At 40.5% G+C, this 25,565-nt stretch overlaps 1 protein-coding gene across 1 annotated transcript in view; it reads left to right on the forward strand.

Moving 5' to 3' along the window:
- LOC134536754 (schwannomin-interacting protein 1) overlaps positions 1 to 25,565 on the forward strand; it is a 257,366-nt gene that overhangs the window by 89,483 nt on the left and 142,318 nt on the right. The window contains exons 4-5 of the mRNA XM_063376662.1: positions 4,077 to 4,291; positions 24,367 to 25,146. Of these exons, the coding sequence (XP_063232732.1) occupies positions 4,077 to 4,291; positions 24,367 to 25,146 (995 nt within the window). The remainder of the gene's footprint in view (positions 1 to 4,076; positions 4,292 to 24,366; positions 25,147 to 25,565) is intronic.

The following is a 25,565-nucleotide window of genomic DNA, read 5'->3' on the forward strand; positions in this document are numbered from 1 at the left end:
CTGCAACTTCTATGTAATGCCTTATTAGTAGGGATCGGAAAAATTCGCGGGTTCAATGACCTGTAAGAAGAACTCCATAGTTATATGTACTCTCGGTCAAATGTCACCCACCCATTGGCTGCTGTCTTGTGAGACGCCCCAACGTAGCAGCCTGTGATTCGATAAAGCGTTGGTTGGATGTTTCTCATTGGCCGAGAGTCATCCAGGTGAGTTGTGAGCCAATAGCAGAGGCAGCACTGAGTATTTTAGCCTATCGCGAATTGAATTCGCGAATTTTTCCAGTCTCTACTCATTAGTATGTTTATATACGAATATCCATTATAGGTTAAAGCTTACAAATACTATATAAAATGAGTACAGAAAATCTAAAACTAAGTGCAACACTGTTAGTTTTATACGTAACCCACTATGAATATACACTAAAAAAGTTTTTAATTTAGTACTATGTGCACGCAAAGCTTTATATTGCAGTTCTTTTTAATATGATTGTTATACGTTCAACGTATATGTGTGTAGTATATCTTCCCCGAAAAAGTTTCAAGAATAATTTCTGTATACGCCACTGCACTTGAGTTTCAAAAATTAAACAAATTTCTTGGTGGTCACGTGGGTTTTAAAAAAAAATAAAGTTAATTTCCAGCCATAAATATTCATGGTAAGTAAAAAATATATTTTTTTCCAACAACAATTTTTTTAGTTAGTCTTATTTATAGCGTCTTTGGTATTGTTTCATAAACGTGTCAGCAAAAAAAAAAAAATTTTTTTTCTAATTTCCTCACAGAGTTTTCAAATTAATAGCAGCCAATAGGATGCGTGATCTAATAGCTGTGCTGTTTTTTTTATATATAGTTATAACTTTATCTTAACAAGTGCAGAGTCACGAATGTCTTTGCGTATAAAACTGAGGGTTGTGTGTACAGGATTTAAGCCACGTTGCAAATCACCGTACGGAACTAAGATAATTTTTTTTTAGAAGGAAGATTCTTTCAATGCTTATTCTAGAAGTAACCTTTTTTTTTGTACTTGAAGATTATGGTAATTTTAACGTTCAGCCTTATTTTATCTGCTCCCGTGCACGAAGGAACTCGTTGTTCTTAAGTCGTTACGAACAGCCGTATTTTTTTTTTTTTTTTTTAACCGAAGCGCTGTTTTTCTTTCCCTGAGAGCTTCGCCCGTTTCTTTACTCTTCCCCGCCACCGACTCCCTGGACGGGGTTCCTTCTCCCATTCCCGCTAATCCCCTCCCTTCCTTCCTTCCGTTCCCTGAAATACGGAACACATTCGTAATCTGCTAAAGAATTCCATTCGGATGGGGCCTGCTCCGGGGATAAATCGTTACCGCAACACACGCTTCGGGGCTTAGGGGTGGCGTCTCCGCGGATGTCCCAGCGACGGGGAAATTCTAAATGGCGTAAGGACCGCGCGCGTTTTACGAGTGTCCTTTTTTAACTCTCTGCGATCCTGAATGTGCTGAAAGAATTTCGTCTTGTGTACTGACCAAGTATGTATTAGTCTATGGACTGGGTGCACTGTTAGAAATTACGGACTTTCTAACGAAGAATTGAACTTAGGTAAACTATGAGTTAGTTACAGTAACTGAATCTTCATGGAAACTTATTTGCATTTAGACTTCCGAGTTGTATGTTTCGTTATTAATAAAGGTAAACACTCACGTTGACAAAAATTTTTTTTTTGCGTAGACTTAACAAGTATTTGAATGTTTTGTTTGTATACCAAGGCTATTCTTTTGGATTCATGTTTAAAGTAAGTAAATTCTGAGACCGTAAATTTACGAAGATAACCATAATTTATGAAGATTCCTGGATAATTTTTAACCATCGTTTTTCTTCAATTAAAGGTGAATAATTTTATCAGTGTGTATGATACAAACAGAAGCCTACATTTCACAGAGCCTTTTTAACACGCAATACTCGTCCTCGCGTGTAGTCGGGTTTTATTTTTAAGTTGGAAAATACTCGTGGGTTAAAAGTACTACACAAAGGTATCGAATGACAAACCAAAGAGTCTTAAGCCATTAAAACAGATCAAAATATTTTTTAATTGCAGCAAGTAATTTGTTACGTCACTTGACACCTGTTGCTAAGCTACAGGTTCTAATTTTAACATGGAGTAAGGAACTATCAAGAGACGGCATGCTGTGAGGTCGAAGTCACTTCTTAACCTCGCCATCCCCAAAAACATTGCGGAAATAGTGCTTAATAACGCCAGCTATATGAATCAGAATCTCCGTCGTTAAAAACAGACTCATTCATTAAAAAATAATAATAATTTATAACTGTTTCCTAAAGCAAACACTAAACTTCAACCATTGCTTTGGGTGTCTAATACACTTTGCCCAACAATTAGCTGAAGAAAACCAACGGCTTCACACACTGAACCATATAATCATGCTGACATGGCCACGCCCTGAATTTTAAGATAAACGTGAAAACGGTTTATTACGCGCGAAATTAAAAAAAATATTCCGAAGTTACTCGAAGGCAGGAGAGCGGTTATCTTTCTTGATTTTACTTCATTTGGACAAAAATGGCCATTATTACACACACACACACACACACTCTCTCTCTCTCTCTCTCTCTCTCTCTCTCTCTCTCTCTCTCTCTCTAACTCTCTCTAACTCTTTACCTCCATTGTACTGACACGGCCAGAATTTTTTTATACAGAACCACAAACCTTGTACCTGTGCGAGTGTTGAAAAGTTCTAAAAAAAAACCGGCAAATCAAAAATTATAACCGATAAACCGCATTTGCTTAGTCTAAATTTAAAAATAAATTAATCGAACGAAACAAACTTATATCAATGACTCTTCTGTAAGAAAACTTTAGGGAACTGATTTTCAAACCCGAATTATTCAGTTTACATTGAATAAAACTTGCCTTTGAGTTCGCATAAGTTAATTTAGTCTTTTCCTGTTAAATTTCTATAAAACATTAACAGGAAAATTTAAAACTTACAAAGTTTTCACATTATAGAAGTTGTATTTAGGCGGATCTCTACTGTTTCACTGTCATCGATTTTATTTTTAGAATGTACTGCTTAAAATCAGGTCACATCGTGACACAAGGAAAATATCCAACTGTGTATTAAAAATGTGTTGTATTTTGATTCAGTCGAGAGCTGTAGTTTGGAGCCCACTATAATCCTAGAGCTCCTTTAGCCTTAAGCCCCTACGCAGAACCGTGCAATGTAAAACCTTATCCTACAAAAATGCGTAATATTTGTATTTGAATCTCTACACACTATATTTGAATACGTTGTAACTGTTTCAAGCCAAACTGTCAAAGTTTTATCAGAGGATTTAACTTTTCTTTCCAGTGAATTCTACTGATTTGCCATCCAATAAATAGAGCCAAGATTTATTTTGTTAATATAAAAAAGCACTTTTCGTCATAAAGAATTATGGATTTCGTCTTTATCGTCATAAAAAGTTAAAGCACATGTAATAACCTATACACGCCAAGCACAGCTGTGTTCATCGAATGCTTAAACAATTTGTGCTTAGACACTGAAAATATGCACATAAAACAATATTAGGTTGTTAAGATTAAACAAAAACCGACAACTGAAACTCAGAATTCTTCTGTAATGTTCCTGAGTTCGGAAAAACACAGATAAATGAAAATATAAAGTACAGTTAAACTTTAGTTATTTGTGTGCAATATCATTTAGTTCAGGAGATAGCCACCATTGTCAGAAGTTCAACATTCTCTGGTTTCAGAGATCTTCTTCTGTCACTTACAACTACCGAATACTTCGAAAAAGATCTTTCCGAGTCCACAATTAGTTGCAGGTATATCCCTATTAACTTTAAAGCAGCAGCTGAAAATTCAGGATAATCCACTTTCGTTCTACAGAGTATATCTACCATGCGTGTGTGGTTCACATGCGGTTTCTTCTGCTCTTCTGAAACCAGGTTTTGAAGTGTTATGTTGCAATAACTTGTCAGCAGAATTTTCAGTTAGCCTAATCGTTTTCACTTATTCAAACCAGTGATTTAGATTTATAATGTAAGCCCGAGGTGTTAACACGTCGATGCGTGTGTGTTTGTTCCGCAGCACGCAATGGACCACCAACTACGTGGGGACGCAGAACTCGCCCCTGTCGGCGCGCCTGACGACCAGAGACCTCCAGCGCTTGTCCAACGAGGGCGGCCACTTCAACAACAACATCGCGGCCACCTTGCAGCGCCAGGATCGCCGCGCGAGCTACAGCGGCTCCTCCGACCTGCTGTCCGAGTCCTCGCCAGATGACAGCCTGGGTGACTTTGAAGGTCAGGCGCCCCGCGACGCGTCCCGCTGAACTTCGTCACGAGAGACGGACGCTCCTTTTCAAAATTAGTAGGGATCTTCTGTCCTGGTCCTCCTAGATGACAGCCTGGGTGACTTTGAAGGTCAGGCATCCTGGGACCCGTCCCGCAGAAATTCAGTCACTACAGACAGCCGCTCCTATCCAGTATCAGTAGATATCTTCTGTGTATGCCATCGCCAGATGACAGCCTGGGTGACTTTGAAGGTCAGGCATCCTGGGACCCGTCCCGCAGAACTTCAGTCACTACAGACAGCCGCTCCTTGACAGTATCAGTAGATATCTTCTGTGTATGTCCTCGCCAGATGACAGCCTGGGTGACTTTGAAGGTCAGGCGCCCCGCGACGCGTCCCGCAGAACTTCGTCCCTATAGACAGCTCCTTCTCAAAATTAGTAGGGATCTTCTGTCCAAGTCTTCCTAGATGACATCCTGGGTGACTTTGAAGATCAGGCGCCCTGAGATCCTCTATTATACAAGATTCTTTTTGCCTCGTTTAGTTGTAGGAAACTCGTACAAAATAACTGAGGCTTTATGTCTAAGATTCGTCCTACATTACCGTGTTATATACTATATAGCATTAAATTAATTTAAAGCAGAGCTATTTATGTAAATTTGCATCCCTATGTGCGTATACGTCCAACGAATATTTATTGGTTGTAATTAAATAAAGAAATGGTTCTGTCAGTAGTTTGAATTCAGGCAAACATCTAAATATTCACATATATTCTGTAATAAAAAGTTTATAAGTTGTCGTAACTTCAGAATCGTGGTAATACTTCAACACAAAATCGTTTGCTAAAAAAAGTTATAAAACAAGTATGCTACTTAGTTTCTCTTTTGCACTATTAAGTTTTCCGTTGTAGATAAGGGATATATTTTGCTTTAATCCTTTGTAATGGCATTAGTAATTCATTAATACATCTCTGTACGCCTAGCAACGGTTCATACACTAACAAAAATTACATACATATAACATTATTTTGTAATTTCTTATATGGTATATGCTTAAAATATGAAGGGTCTTGTGTGAACAGATTCCTTAAAGTAATTATTTGTTTACTTAAGCGTTTTTTTTTTTTCAAGGAAAGAATTCTTCTTTGCTCAATCTTTTAAAGCTGGGTGACAACCAATCTCGGAAGTTCGTGAGGCGTTTCAGCCGGTTAATTTTGCTAGTGTTTGTATTTCAGCTCCTAAAAATAACGCATCGGCATCAAGTGAAGGAAAGTACACAAATACTGAAGGAGGATTTCCCCGGAGTTTGTTACCACAGTCAACGGTTACACCAGATACAAACATTGAGGGTCTTGGGCAGTGGCGTAGCGTGCCATCTCGGCGCCTGGGGCGGGAGACCCATTTTGCCGCCCCCATTCTATAGGTGCTTACTTAAAATTAAATTTCACATGCAATGAGGTACCTTTTATTGAAGTTAAAATAGGATGAGCGGTTTTACAAGCGGATTCTACGGGCCTTATGAGCAGCGAAGTCAGAAATAACTTTGTCAAAATCAATATTAGCAGCCAATTCTTGTTCAATCGACAATATAGCCAAGTTCGATAGTCTAGCGGAGCTCATAGTAGATCTGAGGTAATTTTTTATTAGCTTCAACTTCGAAAAACTTCTCTCACAACTTGCAACACTAATCGCCAAAGTCAAAAGTAGTATATGAATGGGGCTCCGGAAACAGGCCTCAGGCGGTGGATTAAAGATTGTCGACCGCTATCTTGGATTGTGACGTCACGGCGGCAAAAATTCCTCAAAATTCCTCAAAAATGACTCAAAATGACTCAAAATTTCCCGTTTTCGAGGAAAAAATTCCCGTTTCGAGGAAAAATTAGGATTTCAAAAAACCACAAATGTCTTTTGCCTTAGAAAGAACAAAAATTCCTAAATTAGGCTTAGGCATCCTTAACTCAAGCCTCAGTTAAGCCATTTCTAGGAATAAGGATACCATGACCGCCATCTTGAATTATGACGTCATCGTTGCAATTTATGTTACGGCTGCCATCTTTAAATTTATTATCCGATTTTAATGAAAAAAAAATTTAAAATTCATAAAACAAATTAAATAATAAAATTTTTAATAAAATATTTAAAAAAACAAACATTTACGACTCGGAGCTCGGAGTCCTCGGTTCGAACCCGACGAGTGCAAAAAAAATAAAAATGGCGACCGATCCTTCCCCCGCGGTGGCTGCAGACATACTGACTCCCACCACTTTTTATCATCATCTAGTATGACGTCATGGCCGCCATCTTGTCTTCGATGCTGGAAGCCATCATCATTGTATCGTCGGATAGAGTGCGCCGATGACATGTTAGTTTAATTCGTATCCGCTAGAGTGCAGTAATCATTTATTACTGTGACATCCGCCATCTTGTCATTAGGCCGCCATCTTGAAAATCCGTAATTATTTAGCTAGAAATTCGGGAAAAGTTCCAAAATTCATTAAATAAATCACTCATTAATTTACATATTGATTCGATCGATTCCCGTCCTCGGTTCGATACCCGATCGTTGCAATATTGTTTAATCTTATGTAAAAAAAAATAATTTAAATAAACCATGTTCAACATTCGTAAAGAGACTCTTAATTCTCTACGACCACCAACCTATCAGACATCAAGACCACCATATTGGAAATGCGTAATTTTAATGCTAGAGATCCGGGAAAAAGTTCAGAAATCATTAAATAAATTTCCGATCAATATACTGATTAATTAGATCGACTAAGGTCCTTGGTACGATCTAGGATGATGCAAAAAAATTAAATATAACATCAATTTAACATAATAGTAACAGGTTCGAGGAATTAAACACCGCAACTTCTTTTACAAACATAATATTTATTACATAATTTCTATTCTACTACAGGATCACTTACGAAAGCCAGCAATCTTATAATCATTTAGTTCCGCAGCGGTGTGAAATGACTAATTCTTAGCTCCAATCGGTTTATACTAGACAGAGTCCAGCCAGAACCTTTACAGACATAGTCCACCTCTTCTTGACAGAGTTTCTGGATACCGTTTTTAACAGTTTGCTTCACATCGTTAGAACTGTAAATTACTGCAGCCGATGTCTTGAATGCACACTTCTTCACTTCGTCATCGAACGGATATGGCTTTCCATATATACAGTCCAACCACAAGTTATATTTCAAAGGTCAGTTTGTTGCTACATCATCAGTAAGCTGATTGATTATCTTCTGTCTGATATCGTCAAGAAAATTACAAATGTCCTTCGACTCACCGAACGTATTTAGATAATAGTAGTCTTTCAACGTTCCACGAAATGCAGACTGCGCCAAGTAGAAGCCATTATCGTTCACTTGTAATGCTCCGAACACAGTCTTAGGTTTAGTTCCATGTTCAGACGTCATAACAATCGGTTGCTAGGCATCTGTTTTTTTGGTTGTACGCTTTCGTGTCTCCAATCTAAAGCGAGGAGTCGAAATGTCGGCAGGTAGTTCAGCAGTAGGAGCACAGACTCCACCTTTACATTTTTTCGCATGATGTTGCAAACTGTCAATTCGAGTAAACCATTTAAGGCACTCATCACATCGAAACTTCATGCGAGAAGGATTCTTCGCGCATTTGCTCCGCTCATGTCTTCGTGCATCATGGGAAAATGCGAACGACGTATCACAGTAGCTGCAAGGATACCGTGGTGATGAAGACGATCCTTTCAGACCCGATCCAGATACAGGCGTCACAACAGTAGTACCATTTCCAGGCATTCTCTTATGCACATCGATGCATCGTTGTTGCGCCGAAACCTTTACTTTCTGCCGCACAGCAGGACCTTTGCATGCCTTCATGTGCGTTTTCATATTATCTTTTCTGGCAAACTGCTTATGAAATTTCTCACAAACAAACATTTTACGATATAGGTTCTTGGCACATTCGCTCCTCTCGTGTTGCCGAGCATTGCTGTTGTTTGAGAAAATCTTGTCACAGTAACAGCACCGATGTTCGCTAGTTGTCAAATCAGCATCCATTGAAGTCTCCATCGAGGTCGTATCGTCGATCGTCGTGGTTTCCTGCACATCCAGCTCAGTAGTCATTAAGCTATCTTCTGCTGGTGGTATCACATCTGTTGAAATCTCCTCCAATGTTGACGTCGTCGTCGTTGCCAACGGGATCTGCTCCACCATTGTCGTCGCTGTCGTCAAGGTTCCCGTAGACGATGGTACAACGTCCATCGAGTTCGACGTTAAAGTCGGTAAATATGCCATCGAGTTCTCAAGAACAGGTAATTACGCGACTTATGCACCAGATAAAATAATAATCTAGGTGATCCTTACACCGTCGACGACAGTAACAAACTAAACGACCTGCTGTCTAGGACTCGCTTATATACATGCACCGGATGGAATAATACGCAAGTCAAATCAAGAACCATTTACTATAATACCAGAGTCAAAACAACATTAAAAATAGAAGGACCATCAACGAAAAGGCAGCACATTTGGAAGCACCGACAACGAAAAGGCAGCACCGACAACGAAAAGGCAGCACATTTGGAAGCACCGACAACGAAAAGGCAGCACATTTTGGAAGCACCGACAACGAAAAGGCAGCACCGTCATCGTAAAGGCACGGACCGCAAGACCGGGTCATGTCAATATCAGACATATAGAACATGAACTCAGTACACACAGGAAAAAGGAATATACACGCAGGAAAACGGAACGTACACGCTGGAAAACGGAATTTACACTCAGGAAAACGGAATGTACACGCAGGAAAACGGAATTTACACGCAGGAAAGTGGAACGTACACGCAGGAAAAACGGAACGTACACGCAGGAAAAACGGAACGTACACGCAGGAAAACGGAAGGTACACGCAGGAAAATGGAACGTACACACAGGAAAAAGGAATGTACACGCAGGAAAACGGAACGTACACGCTGGAAAAACGGAATGTGCGCGCAGGAAAACGGAAGGTACACGCAGTAAAACGGAACGTACACGCAGGAAAAACGAATCGTACACGCAGGAAAACGGAATGTTCACGCAGGAAAACGGAATGTACACGCAGGAAAACGGAATTTACACGCATGAAAACGGAACGTACACGCAGGAAAAACGGAACGTACACGCAGGAAAAACGGAACGTACACGCAGGAAAACGGAAGTTACACGCAGGAAAACGGAACGTACACGCAGGAAAACGGAACGTACACGCAGGAAAACGGAATGTACACGCAGGAAAACGGAACGTACACGCAGGAAAACGGATCGTACACGCAGGAAAACGGAACGTACACGCAGGAAAACGGAATGTTCACGCAGGAAAACGGAACTTACACGCAGGAAAACGGAATTTACACACAGGAAAACAGAAAGTACACGCAGGAAAACAGAACGTACACGCAGGAAAACGGAACGTACACGCAGGAAAACGGAACGTACACACAGGAAACGGAACGTACACGCAGGAAACGGAATGATCACAGGCTCCAAAATTCATTGGCTCCAATATTCATTGACTCCAATATTCATTGGCTCCAATATTCATTTACTCCAATATACATTGACTCCAATATTCATTGGCTTCAATATTCATTGGCTCCATCAGTCATTGTCACCAACAGTCTTTTGGTTCCAAAAGTCTTTTGGCTCTAAATATATTTGGCTAGAATTCTTCGAGTCTAAGAGACTATGAGGCCACATGGCTGCGAGTCTAAAATGATCTAGATATTTACGAGTTATACACGGCTTGCGAGGCTAGAGCTACGAAGCTTCTAGTTCACAAGTTTACGTGACTGCGAGGATACAGGACTACTAGTCTACATGAGTACTTGACTACGAAGCTACTCGTCTACAAGGCTCCAATTGCAGCATCTGTCTTCGTCAGAATTTTCTCTCTTGCTCCAACTGCACCACCACCATTATGTTATAAGATTACATGGATACTTGCCTACGTAGCTTCAAGTCTACGAGGCTCCAATGTATCATGACTACGCGACTACGAGCCATGAGGTTACGAGACTACGTGAATACGAATCTTCAAGTTTACGAGACTGCGAGGCTACAGAGCTACGAAGCCTCTAGAAAAAGAGTTTACGTGACTGCGAGGATAGAGGTCATCAAGTCTACATGAGTACTTGACTACGAAGCTACTCATCTACAAGGCTCCAGTTGCCGTATCTGTCTTCGACGGAATTTTCTCTTTTGTTCCATCTGCACCACCAGCATTATGTTATAAGATTACATGGATACTTGCCTATGTAGCTTTAAGTCTACGAGGCTCCATTACATCATGTCTACGCGACTACGAGCCATGAGGTTACGAGACTACGTGACTACGAATCTTCAAGTTGACGAGACTGCGAGGCTACAGATCTACGAAGCCTCTAAAAAACGAGTTTACGTGTCTGCATGGATACAGGAATACAAGTCTGCATGAGTTCTTGACTACGAAGCTACTCGTCTACAAGGCTACAATTACTACATTTGTCTTCGACGGAATTTTCTCTTTTACTACATCTGCTCCATCACCATTATGTTATAAGATTACAAGGCTACTTGCTTACGTAGCTTCAAGTCTACGAGGCTCCAATGCATCATGACTACGAGACTACGTGCCATGAGGTTACGAGACTATGCGATTGCAAGTCTTCAAGGTTACGTGATCCCGAGGCTATAGGACTACCAAGCTTCCAGAACGTATGGTTACGAGACTGCATGACTAATTGGCGGCGCGGCTACGAAACTTCATGTCTCTAACTGACTACAATAGCACTATTCAGTGGTGAGAGTTAATTTATCTCATGCAAAGGTACTTGCTGCAAGTAGTTCCGCTTTTCAACATCAGATGACGTCACGTGTTGCTTGCAGGTAAATAATATTTATTTCTTATATGCGGGATGCTCACTATCGATCGCATAAGAAGGATGGCTTCGTTAGTCTCCAAGGAGAAGGAAGTTCGTCCTTCCTGCTAGTGCTTCTCAGATTTATCACGGTCCACCATCTTGGATTGCGACGTTACGGCGACCATCTTTGATGGGTGTGACCTTGACCTTTGACCGAAACCGCAGGAATGATCGCAAGCACTCGGATTAATCATCAAAATATTGATAAGAATAATCAGGAGCACACGGAGAAAACCATCACAATATTGATAAGAATAATCAGAAGCACACGGAGAAAAACGACACATGTTTTCTTTGATATCATAAAATTACAGGAAAAAAAAATTAAAAATAAAAATAAATTAATAAAAAATTTAAAAAATTAAAAAATACATAAACTGATTCTGCTAGCTTGTAAACTTACCATTGTTGAGCAAAGATAGAGTTTTAGTACAAGCCAGAATCAGTTTATGTATTTTTTAATTTTTTTAAATTTTTTATTAATTTATTTTTATTTTTAAATTTTTTTTCCTGTAATTTTATGATATCAAAGAAAACATGTGTCGTTTTTCTCCGTGTGCTTCTGATTATTCTTATCAATATTGTGATGGTTTTCTCCGTGTGCTCCTGATTATTCTTATCAATATTTTGATGATTAATCCGAGTGCTTGCGATCATTCCTGCGGTTTCGGTCAAAGGTCAAGGTCACACCCATCAAAGATGGTCGCCGTAACGTCGCAATCCAAGATGGTGGACCGTGATAAATCTGAGAAGCACTAGCAGGTAGGACGAACTTCCTTCTCCTTGGAGACTAACGAAGCCATCCTTCTTATGCGATCGATAGTGAGCATCCCGCATATAAGAAATAAATATTATTTACCTGCAAGCAACACGTGACGTCATCTGATGTTGAAAAGCGGAACTACTTGCAGCAAGTACCTTTGCATGAGATAAATTAACTCTCACCACTGAATAGTGCTATTGTAGTCAGTTAGAGACATGAAGTTTCGTAGCCGCGCCGCCAATTAGTCATGCAGTCTCGTAACCATACGTTCTGGAAGCTTGGTAGTCCTATAGCCTCGGGATCACGTAACCTTGAAGACTTGCAATCGCATAGTCTCGTAACCTCATGGCACGTAGTCTCGTAGTCATGATGCATTGGAGCCTCGTAGAATTGAAGCTACGTAAGCAAGTAGCCTTGTAATCTTATAACATAATGGTGATGGAGCAGATGTAGTAAAAGAGAAAATTCCGTCGAAGACAAATGTAGTAATTGTAGCCTTGTAGACGAGTAGCTTCGTAGTCAAGAACTCATGCAGACTTGTATTCCTGTATCCATGCAGACACGTAAACTCGTTTTTTAGAGGCTTCGTAGATCTGTAGCCTCGCAGTCTCGTCAACTTGAAGATTCGTAGTCACGTAGTCTCGTAACCTCATGGCTCGTAGTCGCGTAGACATGATGTAATGGAGCCTCGTAGACTTGAAGCTACGTAGGCAAGTATCCATGTAATCTTATAACATAATGCTGGTGGTGCAGATGGAACAAAAGAGAAAATTCCGTCGAAGACAGATACGGCAACTGGAGCCTTGTAGATGAGTAGCTTCGTAGTCAAGTACTCATGTAGACTTGATGACCTCTATCCTCGCAGTCACGTAAACTCTTTTTCTAGAGGCTTCGTAGCTCTGTAGCCTCGCAGTCTCGTAAACTTGAAGATTCGTATTCACGTAGTCTCGTAACCTCATGGCTCGTAGTCGCGTAGTCATGATACATTGGAGCCTCATAGACTTGAAGCTACGTAGGCAAGTATCCATGTAATCTTATAACATAATGGTGGTGGTGCAGTTGGAGCAAGAGAGAAAATTCTGACGAAGACAGATGCTGCAATTGGAGCCTTGTAGACGAGTAGCTTCGTAGTCAAGTACTCATGTAGACTAGTAGTCCTGTATCCTCGCAGTCACGTAAACTTGTGAACTAGAAGCTTCGTAGCTCTAGCCTCGCAAGCCGTGTATAACTCGTAAATATCTAGATCATTTTAGACTCGTAGCCATGTGGCCTCATAGTCTCTTAGACTCGAAGAATTCTAGCCAAATATATTTAGAGCCAAAAGACTTTTGGAACCAAAAGACTGTTGGTGACAATGACTGATGGAGCCAATGAATATTGAAGCCAATGAATATTGGAGTCAATGTATATTGGAGTAAATGAATATTGGAGCCAATGAATATTGGAGTCAATGAATATTGGAGCCAATGAATTTTGGAGCCTGTGATCATTCCGTTTCCTGCGTGTACGTTCCGTTTCCTGTGTGTACGTTCCGTTTTCCTGCGTGTACGTTCCGTTTTCCTGCGTGTACGTTCTGTTTTCCTGCGTGTACTTTCTGTTTTCCTGTGTGTAAATTCCGTTTTCCTGCGTGTAAGTTCCGTTTTCCTGCGTGAACATTCCGTTTTCCTGCGTGTACGTTCCGTTTTCCTGCGTGTACGATCCGTTTTCCTGCGTGTACGTTCCGTTTTCCTGCGTGTACATTCCGTTTTCCTGCGTGTACGTTCCGTTTTCCTGCGTGTACGTTCCGTTTTCCTGCGTGTAACTTCCGTTTTCGTGCGTGTACGTTCCGTTTTTCCTGCGTGTACGTTCCGTTTTTCCTGCGTGTACGTTCCGTTTTCCTGCGTGTAAATTCCGTTTTCCTGCGTGTAAATTCCGTTTTCCTGCGTGTACATTCCGTTTTCCTGAGTGTAAATTCCGTTTTCCAGCGTGTACGTTCCGTTTTCCTGCGTGTACATTCCTTTTTCCTGTGTGTACTGAGTTCATGGTCTATATGTCTGATATTGACATGACCCGGTCTTGCGGTCCGTGCCTTTACGATGACGGTGCTGCCTTTTCGTTGTCGGTGCTTCCAAAATGTGCTGCCTTTTCGTTGTCGGTGCTTCCAAATGTGCTGCCTTTTCGTTGTCGGTGCTGCCTTTTCGTTGTCGGTGCTTCCAAATGTGCTGCCTTTTCGTTGTCGGTGCTGCCTTTTCGTTGTCGGTGCTTCCAAATGTGCTGCCTTTTCGTTGATGGTCCTTCTATTTTTAATGTTGTTTTGACTCTGGTATTATAGTAAATGGTTCTTGATTTGACTTGCGTATTATTCCATCCGGTGCATGTATATAAGCGAGTCCTAGACAGCAGGTCGTTTAGTTTGTTACTGTCGTCGACGGTGTAAGGATCACCTAGATTATTATTTTATCTGGTGCATAAGTTGCGTAATTACCTGTTCTTGAGAACTCGATGGCATATTTACCGACTTTAACGTCGAACTCGATGGACGTTGTACCATCGTCTACGGGAACCTTGACGACAGCGACGACAATGGTGGAGCATATCCCGTTGGCAACGACGACGACGTCAACATTGGAGGAGATTTCAACAGATGTGATACCACCAGCAGAAGATAGCTTAATGACTACTGAGCTGGATGTGCAGGAAACCACGACGATCGACGATACGACCTCGATGGAGACTTCAATGGATGCTGATTTGACAACTAGCGAACATCGGTGCTGTTACTGTGACAAGATTTTCTCAAACAACAGCAATGCTCGGCAACACGAGAGGAGCGAATGTGCCAAGAACCTATATCGTAAAATGTTTGTTTGTGAGAAATTTCATAAGCAGTTTGCCAGAAAAGATAATATGAAAACGCACATGAAGGCATGCAAAGGTCCTGCTGTGCGGCAGAAAGTAAAGGTTTCGGCGCAACAACGATGCATCGATGTGCATAAGAGAATGCCTGGAAATGGTACTACTGTTGTGACGCCTGTATCTGGATCGGGTCTGAAAGGATCGTCTTCATCACCACGGTATCCTTGCAGCTACTGTGATACGTCGTTCGCATTTTCCCATGATGCACGAAGACATGAGCGGAGCAAATGCGTGAAGAATCCTTCTCGCATGAAGTTTCGATGTGATGAGTGCCTTAAATGGTTTACTCGAATTGACAGTTTGCAACATCATGCGAAAAAATGTAAAGGTGGAGTCTGTGCTCCTACTGCTGAACTACCTGCCGACATTTCGACTCCTCGCTTTAGATTGGAGACACGAAAGCGTACAACCAAAAAAACAGATGCCTAGCAACCGATTGTTATGACGTCTGAACATGGAACTAAACCTAAGACTGTGTTCGGAGCATTACAAGTGAACGATAATGGCTTCTACTTGGCGCAGTCTGCATTTCGTGGAACGTTGAAAGACTACTATTATCTAAATACGTTCGGTGAGTCGAAGGACATTTGTAATTTTCTTGACGATATCAGACAGAAGATAATCAATCAGCTTACAGATGATGTAGCAACAAACTGACCTTTGAAATATAACTTGTGGTTGGACTGTATATATGGAAAGCCATATCCGTTCGATGACGAAGTGAAGAAGTGTGCATTCAAGACATCGGCTGCAGTAATTTACAGTTCTAACGATGTGAAGCAAACTGTTAAAAACGGTATCCAGAAACTCTGTCAAGAAGAGGTGGACTATGTCTGTAAAGGTTCTGGCTGGACTCTGTCTAGTATAAACCGATTGGAGCTAAGAATTAGTCATTTCACACCGCTGCGGAACTAAATGATTATAAGATTGCTGGCTTTCGTAAGTGATCCTGTAGTAGAATAGAAATTATGTAATAAATATTATGTTTGTAAAAGAACTTGCGGTGTTTAATTCCTCGAACCTGTTACTATTATGTTAAATTGATGTTATAATTAATTTTTTTGCATCATCCTAGATCGTACCAAGGACCTTAGTCGATCTAATTAATCAGTATATTGATCGGAAATTTATTTAATGATTTCTGAACTTTTTCCCGGATCTCTAGCATTAAAATTACGCATTTCCAATATGGTGGTCTTGATGTCTGATAGGTTGGTGGTCGTAGAGAATTTAGAGTCTCTTTACGAATGTTGAACATGGTTTATTTAAATTATTTTTTTTTACATAAGATTAAACATTATTGCAACGATCGGGTATCGAACCGAGGACGGGAATCGATCGAATCAATATGTAAATTAATGAGTGATTTATTTAATGAATTTTGGAACTTTTCCCGAATTTCTAGCTAAATAATTACGGATTTTCAAGATGGCGGCCAAATGACAAGATGGCGGATGTCACAGTAATAAATGATTACTGCACTCTAGCGGATACGAATTAAACTAACATGTCATTGGCGCACTCTAGCCGACGATACAATGATGATGGCTTCCAGCATCGAAGACAAGATGGCGGCCATGACGTCATACTAGATGATGATAAAAAGTGGTGGGAGTCAGTATGTCTGCAGCCACCGCGGGGGAAGGATCGGTCGCCATTTTTATTTTTTTTGCACTCGTCGGGTTCGAACCGAGGACTCCGAGCTCCGTGTCGTAAATGTTTGTTTTTTTAAATATTTTATAAAAAATTTTATTATTTAATTTGTTTTATGAATTTTAAATTTTTTTTCATTAAAATCGGATAATAAATTTAAAGATGGCGGCCGTAACGTAAATTGCAACGATGACGTCATAATTCAAGATGGCGGTCATGGTATCCTTATTCCTAGAAATGGCTTAACTGAGGCTTGAGTTAAGGATGCTTAAGCCTATTTTAGGAATTTGTGTTCTTTCTAAGGCAAAAGACATTTGTGGTTTTTTGAAATCCTAATTTTTCCTCGAAACGGGAATTTTTCCCTCGAAAACGGGAAATTTTGAGTCATTTTGAGTCATTTTTGAGGAATTTTGAGGAATTTTTGCCGCCGTGACGTCACAATCCAAGATAGCGGTCGACAATCTTCAATCCACCGCCTGAGGCCTGTTTACGGAGCCCCATTCATATACTACTGTCAAATATATACGAATCAAGATGACTTTATTTGGAACCGAAATTGCGAGATTCAGTTTTTGAATGAACTGGAGGAACTCCAGTGGTCCATTACCACTTATATGTTCCTCTGATTCAGAACAGGCAACAACAACAAACTGCTAAAGACGCTTCCGCTCCATCTGAAACTCGTCCTTGTCGATGTCTTCTAATACACGGGAAAGATCACACTCGAACTTGCTGTCCAAAAGTTTCGCTGGCATCAAAAATCCGAACTTGTCCGATATTTCTTGAATTTGCTGGAATCGAGTCGTCATTTCTTGAATGATCTTGTCGAATGATGCGGTAATCTCTCGACGGATTTCCTGTTCGTGAGACAAAGCTGCATCTTCAGAAGATTCATCGCCATGCATGCGTTTTTTCCTGCGAATTCTTCTCGTTTTCAGTTCGATTCCGAGTTTTTCGCAGAGAGTCTTAGCAAAGTCAATTGCTTCTTGCACGAAACGGTCTCTACTTTCCACTAAGAGGGTTTTCAAAGCGCAGAGTTTCTGAGCACACTTATCCACACTTAGTCCTCGTTTCTGCAGGTAAATCTGTGCGTCATCTACTTCAGGTAGCACTGCAGCCCAAAAGCCAAGAAAAGTTAGGAAGTTAAATGACTGCATGGCTGTCAGGAGAAGACTGGCTCCCGATCTTGTTTCGGAAGTTTGAGATGAATCTGTTAATTGTTCCAGTACCTCAAGAACTACCTCAAACTTATTTTTAAGCATCTTGACAGCTACATGTCTAGCGCTCCAGCGCGTTTCAGTGACTCGTTTTAATGCTTGACCTGTGACGGCAACCAAAGCGTTCCATCGAACAGTTGATGCGGAAAAGAAGGCAAACAGCTTCTCCAGAGTTCCAAAAAATGTCACGGAATCCACTGATTCAGAAGCAGCGTGTACCCCAGCCAAGTTTAGTGAGTGGTTTGTGCATGCAACGAATATAGCTTTCGGGTTCGGTGCTTTAATCCGGGCTTGAACTCCATTGTGGATCCCTGACATTGTGGCAGCATTGTCATAAGCCTGTCCTCTCAGATTCTGTATGTCCAGTCCGTCTAATGTTATCTTCGCGATTATATCGTTGCTGAGATCTTCTGCATTTTTTCCTTTTGGTTCGAAGAAGTCAATGAAAGATTCTACCACGGCGACTTTTTCTCCTTCGATATGTACGTATCGCAGAACTTGGCTCATTTGGTCATTGTGGGAGATGACTGGTGTGCTGTCGAAGATTACGCAATAAATATTTAGCTTCTTGAATACGACGGATGATGGTGGATCGAACTTGCTGTCCCAGTAAGTTTATAAATTCATTCTGGGTTTCTGGAGATAGATACGAAACTGAGACTCTTGCTCCCAGCTTTATCTTTGTCAGGTGTTCCATTAGAAGAGGGTCGTATTTAGCTAGGAGGTGCACTAACTCCAGAAAGTTCCCGCGATTGTCACTATCATCTCCTCGAATGTCTTCTCGATGTCCTCTGAAGGCCAGATTCTGTTTGGCTAAGAACTGGATAATATTCAGCAACCTGTACAGTACATCCCTCCACTTCTTCTCCTCACTTTCGAAAACTTCTTGTTGTTTCTGATCGATGGTTGCTTTACAGTTCAGGCGAACTTCCAACTCCTTCCATTTCAAGAAGCTCTGTTCATGGCCCAGGCTATTTTCATGGTCTCCTATTCTTGGACTTAGCTTCCACCATTTGTTGAATCCTTCTTCAGATGCGAAGTTAGAGCCGGAATTGCCAAACAGCTTGCAAGAAAAACAATACAAGGATTGCTTCAAAGGCGAGTACACCATCCATGTTCGGAGAACCTTTTCGTCGTTAGATAATGGTTTGTAGAACCACTCTTTGGTTAGTTTTCGGGTACCACCTTTCGTTGAAGTCCCTGAGCGAACAACATCGGCAAATTGGGAATCGATGTGCTGTAGTGAGTCAGATCCGCGACATACTAGAAGCGTTCTTACTTCGTCGGTCATAGGAGAAGGCCAGCAACCTACATCGTCGAGATTCACATCTTTGATTTCGGCAGGAGCAGAAGGCACGATTTCAATTATGTCTTCTTTGGCAACATTCACTTTTTCTGCAGGCTTATGACTAGATGCTTGAGGTACTTTTAATGAGTCGACTTCGTCTTGAACCTGCTCTGTGGTGGGACCAGAACTACTTCCAACTGCGACGGCAGGTACGTCTTCTTCTTGTACCTGTAAAATAAGTTATGTATTCCCATGAATATTGGCCGGAGGACACGTTCGAATTTCAAATAAGTATTTTATCTATCACAAAACAAAAGTGGTTTTGGTGACGGCGCGGTTTGCCGGGCTTATAGGAAAATTTACAAACAAAATTGATTTTGTATGGCAGCTACCTTTTTTAGAGTTTCCCGGTTAAAACTGACTGAGTAAGCCATGTTATAGATGTTATTAAAAGATAAAATGACGAGAAATTTGAGAAAAATCGTTGGCGCCATTTTTGAGCTAAATGAAAAATTATGTTTTCTTTGTATGACAGGTACCATAAATAATCAAGATATCCAAAAACAAAAAAAAAATATTCCTAGACTACTACTAGATTTACAAAACATCCCCTATTGAAGTTTTAAATTCAAGTAGCAGGACAAAATTCAGTCGTAAACTTAAAAAGATGTACCTTAACTCAATGTAATTTATGTTAATATACTCCATACTTTTTAAACAATAATCAATGTTCAAACAGCTATTAGAGCAATTTTAAGTGTATTATAAAATAAGATTTAATGTACGAGTGTGACTCCGTACTCGCAGACAAACCTAGGTGAATAGTTTTTGCGAGACTAATGTAAGAAATATTGTAACTTTTGTAAACAATAAATAAATAATAATAATAATAATAATAATAATAATAATAATAATAATAATAATAATATAGGAGTTTTACTGTGTCCCGGTTTGCGGAAGTTGTTTGGTTTGCCCTGGGTTAAGGTCAAACTTTACAGTACAATGCGTAGTACTAAATTCAATGAGTGCGAAAGAGAGCCATCGACACGGGCCGACGCGTGAAACAAAAGATTTTGTATGAGTAATTAACATAATAAGGAGTGCCGCTCAACTCGGCTCGCGCGCGCCGGGCGGCGCGGCGTGATGCGATGTTGCCGTTCGTATGTAAACAAACAAACGTTATAAAGAGCTCTGTCAGTGATTTCACAGTTTTTCTTTTAAATAAATATTAAAAAATAGTTGGTGCGCAAAATTTTAGATAAAAATGGAACATTATAGTGTGTCTGACACATGTAATGAATGAATCATAGATCAGATCTCAACCCGCTTCACCGGCGACCCGCCCCCGCGGGTTGCCGCCCGGGGCGGGCCGCCCCCTCCGCCCCACCCACGCTACGCCACTGGTCTTGGGTCTGTTGCTGCAGCATCTAAAAATATATTTGGTGATGTTTGAGGTCTCAGCGTTCTTTTGACATTACCGAAGGGGTTTTTTTTTTCACTCAGTACACAGAAAATAAAATGAGCCTACTAAAGATGATGTAACAGTTCTGAGATGGGTTTACAATGTAACAGTAACCAGAATTCATTACCACTAACAGAATGATCTGAGTTTAGAACATTCGAAACCTTGGAGATATTAATTTATTGAGTGAGTGTATGTTTTAAAGTTTAAGTTATTCTTTTTTAGCCATTGATTAGCAAAACGAGCCGTAGCTGTATTGAAGCTAATAATAAATTTTGTTTGAAAGCTTGAAAGGAGCTCATTAGGAACAATTATAAAAATGCCATTAGAAGTAAGTATTGCGAAAAATTTAATAATACATGAGCGTTTAAATTAGCGTTTAGCTGCATTTAACTTAAAAAAAAACACTAGTGCATGGATGCCTCACACGTTTGAAATGAAACTTCACAGACAACATGGATAGGCAAATTTTTGAGGTACTCTATTATTTAAAACACACGTTATCATACGTTGAGAATAGACATTTAATCACTTGTTTCTGTTCATTTCTCAAGTGGAATCTAAAAATGAATTAATGGTTTTATGTTAGCTAAAATATGGTAAGCCTATTGGAAATGTCTGTACAAATTGTCGTAATTCCAATTCTCAACACCTTATCCAACCTCAGTGTTGAGAGTTTAGAGTGGTGAATTATGAGTGGCGAAAGTATTCAAACGTATGCGAAAGTATGCGAAGGTGTGTAAATATATGCAAAAAGTATGTGAAAGTATGCAAAAATTATTTGAAAGTGTGCAAAAGTATGCATAAGTAGCCTATGTAAAGTATGCCAAGTATGCAAAATTACCTTTAAGTATATAAATGTGTGTAAGGAATGATAAAATATGAAAACATTAACAAAATATTGGAAAGTATACAAAATCAATTGCGGCTGCTACATCTGTAACCAGCTGTAACAAATTTTCAATTTTAAAACTAATTTTTTAACCCCACGCCATACCTTACACGTGTTAACTCCCTTACTTATTCACTACCGCTACACTGTGATTCTGATATTACTCTGTCGCATGTAAAAAACGTTTCACTTAAAAAAAAAAAGATTTGCCTTTCACGATGGGATATGAAGCATGGGGTGGTTTCATTTCGTTTTAAATAAATATTTACGTGGTATAAATTGTACAACACGCACTACGTAACTTCTTACCTCCATGTTCTTAAATATGTGTGGTTGTGTATCACTTCCGAACAAATATATTGCACATTTAACCCGGCTTATTACAGTCTCAACATATTCAGTGTCGAAGGTTTGCGGGTTTAGAATTTTGGTTCCAACAACCGTATGCAATTTTTCGATGTCATTAAGAGACATTCTTTGATTATAATTTGTAACCAATGCATAAAGTGTCATTGTCGTAGAAAAAACATATTTCAGTGCCTTGATTACACGTAGGTTTATGTATCAAAATTGATGTAAGAATTACCAAAAAAATTAAATTATAATAATCAAAGTTTTGTATATATATAATTTTTTTAAACATTTGAGCCTACCCGTATTAAATATTGATCAAAAATTGAATAAGATGATATTTCTGTTAAATATCTTCTCTTATTATTTTCGAAATAAACCTTTTTACAGCTGGCAGAGTAATATCGGAATCACAGGGTATTGTAAGTGACTAGGTAACGGAGTTAACGTGTGTAAAGTATGTAACGTATATTGTTCGATGGTGTTGGGTTCAAAATAAGTTTTGAATCCAAACATATTTACGGCCGTTTACAGATGGCAGCATCAGCGCATGATTTCGCATTCTTACCAATTATTTTTTTTTTAAGTTAACGCACGTTCTATTACTTTTGCACAATTTTACATATTTTTGCATACATTGGCATACTTTTTCATTATTTTGCATACGTTTCCATACTTCGCATTCGTTTTCGTAATTTTGCATACGTTTGCATTTTTTTGCATACTTTCTCATACTTTTCATTACTTTCGCATTCTTTTGCCTTCTTTCGCATTCTTTCGCAATTCATAATTCACAACTCTAACTTCTCAAGTTTTGAGGTTCGATCCGGTTCTCGCATTGGAATTGTGACAGTTTGTGTAGACATTTCCAACAAGGTAATGGATAAATCATTATATTGCTGACATGTACAGAAACTAGTAAATAAATGTTTACTTCAACGCATGACTACGCGTGTGTCAGATATTAGAGGAACCTAAACATTTCATATCCCTCTTACCTGTGAAGTTTCATTTCAAACGCGCGTGTTGGCAAAGCACCCATTTTTTTTTTAATTTCATAATATTTAAAAAATATATTTGGCAATTTGTTAATAAATAATTTAATTTAATCACGAATATTGTGAGAAAAGTACAACTTTTATGACATGTTAGCTGCATTTCGAGACCACAACTGAGTGCTAATAAACCGTAGGATCGTTTTTGTTTCATGATTGGTCTAATTTTCTTCAGCCACTTGTCTACTGTCAGCACACCGATCACAATAATCAATAATCCAGTGCGGAAGCAAACGCGTCCTGATTGGCCAGGTCGAATGAAGCTGAGGCTTCTCTTGCATACGGCCGCCAGTAAAATTGTTTTAATAATTTTTTTTTGTTTATTTCCTTTTTCTTAACTTATATACAATACGCCAAGTTTTTTCTTCCTATTTTAGTAAAATTAAATCTCACAAAAGCAAGATTATGCTTGAGTTACTAGTCTGCTTATGTTACGTGCGACGTTTTTTAAAGTGTGTTGTCCATATAATGAAAACGTATAATTACAAAAATTACAAAAAGACCAAACAAATTTAAAACATTTATTATTTTAATGTTTTTTTTAAATAATTGTTAAGATAGCATCTCATTGATTTAAAAATATATACAATTTTAAAATACAATATACTTAAAATTTACACACACAAAATAGAACACAAGCCTTAATTAAATATTAGACGAGAGATTTCATCATAAACAAAATTTCCAACCAAAAGATTGGCGTATTTGTAAATTAAAAAATTACTGTTAGTTTAACTTTTTTTCGGAAGAATAGCTCCTAATAATTGTGGAAGCATACATTATTCAAACCTAATCGGTTTTGAGATTTTATTTCGCGACATAGGGGGCCTATGCCATTCCTTACCTATCGTGAAATGAAACCGTGAAATTTGTATGTCATAGATGATAATGCGGATGTTGAATGTCCGTCCGTAATGATGATACCTAGGGGCCTGCAGATTTCGCGAAAAGATTTCGAGACTAGATGAAAGTTAAAACACTATAGCATCGTCTGTATTTCGTGATTGGGTGAGTTTCTCCCAGGTACATATCGATTGTAACAACACCAATCACAGTTATTCAGTGCGGAAGCAAACGCGTCCTGAGTGGCTCGGTCAAAATATAAGGAAACTACTTCTCTCGCAGACGGCCGCCAATCACAAGGGAGAAACCACTGGTGCGGGTATACCATGTTGCAGTCTAACAGGCGTTAAGATGTATTCGCGAAAAATGCCCGCCCCTAATGATACCCAGAGTCCCGGAAATTTCGCGGATTCCTCTGGCCTCAGGATAGAATTCACAGTTATGGGTGTGCTCGACCCATGTTCACATTCCCATTGGTTGATTTCTTAGCGAGAACATTTTTATCCTTGTTATTTGGCACTACCTGATTCGCTTACTTCCCTCCTAGCTGGACATCGTTGGCTCACGGTCGTGGAGGGGCGTGTCCAGATAACTGCGGTCCGATCATGAACACAGTGCGACAGTGTGGAGGTTTGCATTCTAGCTTGCGACTAAATGAATCCGCGAAATTTCCGTGGCTCTAATGATACGCTAATGTAAATGTTAATGTTTTTCCGGGTTTTTGGGTGTCTGCCTTCCAGAGGCGCAGCAGAGCTGCAGCTCGCTGGACGTCTCGCCCGCCGGCGACGAGTACCGCTGCTTCAGCCAGGACGACGACGAAGACGACGATGACGACGACGAGGACGACCTGAGCAACTCCGACTCGCTGTCCGACGACGGCAACCTCGGCAAGACGAGGCGCCGCCGCGGCATCGTGAACCCCAACTACCCGGGGTTCCAGCACCTCGCGCACCGGCTGCAGCGGCGCGACGACGAGTCGGAGAGCGACGACGGCGACGTCGACAACGCCTACAACAACAACAATAACAACAACAACAACAACAACAACGGCGACGAGGAGGACGAAGAGGAGGCGCGCGCGCGCGCCGAAGGACCGCAGATCGACGTCAGCGTCAACCACCTGGACAGCGTGGAGAACTTCCAGAAGGCGTTCTACGACAAGCCCAAGTTCGTGGACATTGCGCCGGAAGCCGAGGGCTCGCCCAAGGACCTGAACGTGCCGGTGGACGACGCCGAGGGGCTGGGGCCGGAGGCGAGGGGAGGGCCGGAGGAGTCCTCGCCCGCCGCGGGCATAGACCCGGGGAAGCTGGTCGACGCCCCGCTGTCCGGCGCGAGGGAGGACTCCCCCTGCCCCTGCAAGGAGGAGCGCACCGCGAGGGAGGCGGAGAAGGACGAGGACGTCTCGAGGAGCTGCCCGGGGGCGGGGCCGGGGGCGGCGAGGCGGCGGGAAGGCGGCGGCAGGACCGCCAGCAGGAGGTCCGTGCCGGCTACCAAGGCCCGAACACCGGCCGAGATACTCGGTGAGTGGATCAGGCTTCGCTCGTTGCAACACGTCCTTCTTAGCCACACTTAGGGAGGGGGGGGGGGCGTCCATCGAGTACGTGAAGCGATTTTGGCGATTTCTGGACCTTCCCCTGCCTACCCCCTTGGTGAGATGTGGTGAGTTTTGGCTAAAACCCATTCCCAACTCCCTGAACCCAAGTGAGTTTTTTCTTCAAAAATGCGTATTTCTAACGTTAAAAAACTTTAATCTGTGCTTGATTGCGTTGGATTTATTTTTAAAAATAATAAATTTGCTTGATTATTTTTTATTTTAAGACTAGTTAAGACTGTTATTTAAGACAGAACGTACACTAGAATCACAATGAGAAAGTCGAACAAAGCCTATTTACGTAATATATTAGGAATTGACTAAATACCTGCAAATTCTGTTTTTTTT

This window comes from Bacillus rossius, chromosome 11 (assembly GCF_032445375.1).
Source record: "Bacillus rossius redtenbacheri isolate Brsri chromosome 11, Brsri_v3, whole genome shotgun sequence".
NCBI lineage: Eukaryota > Metazoa > Arthropoda > Insecta > Phasmatodea > Bacillidae > Bacillus > Bacillus rossius.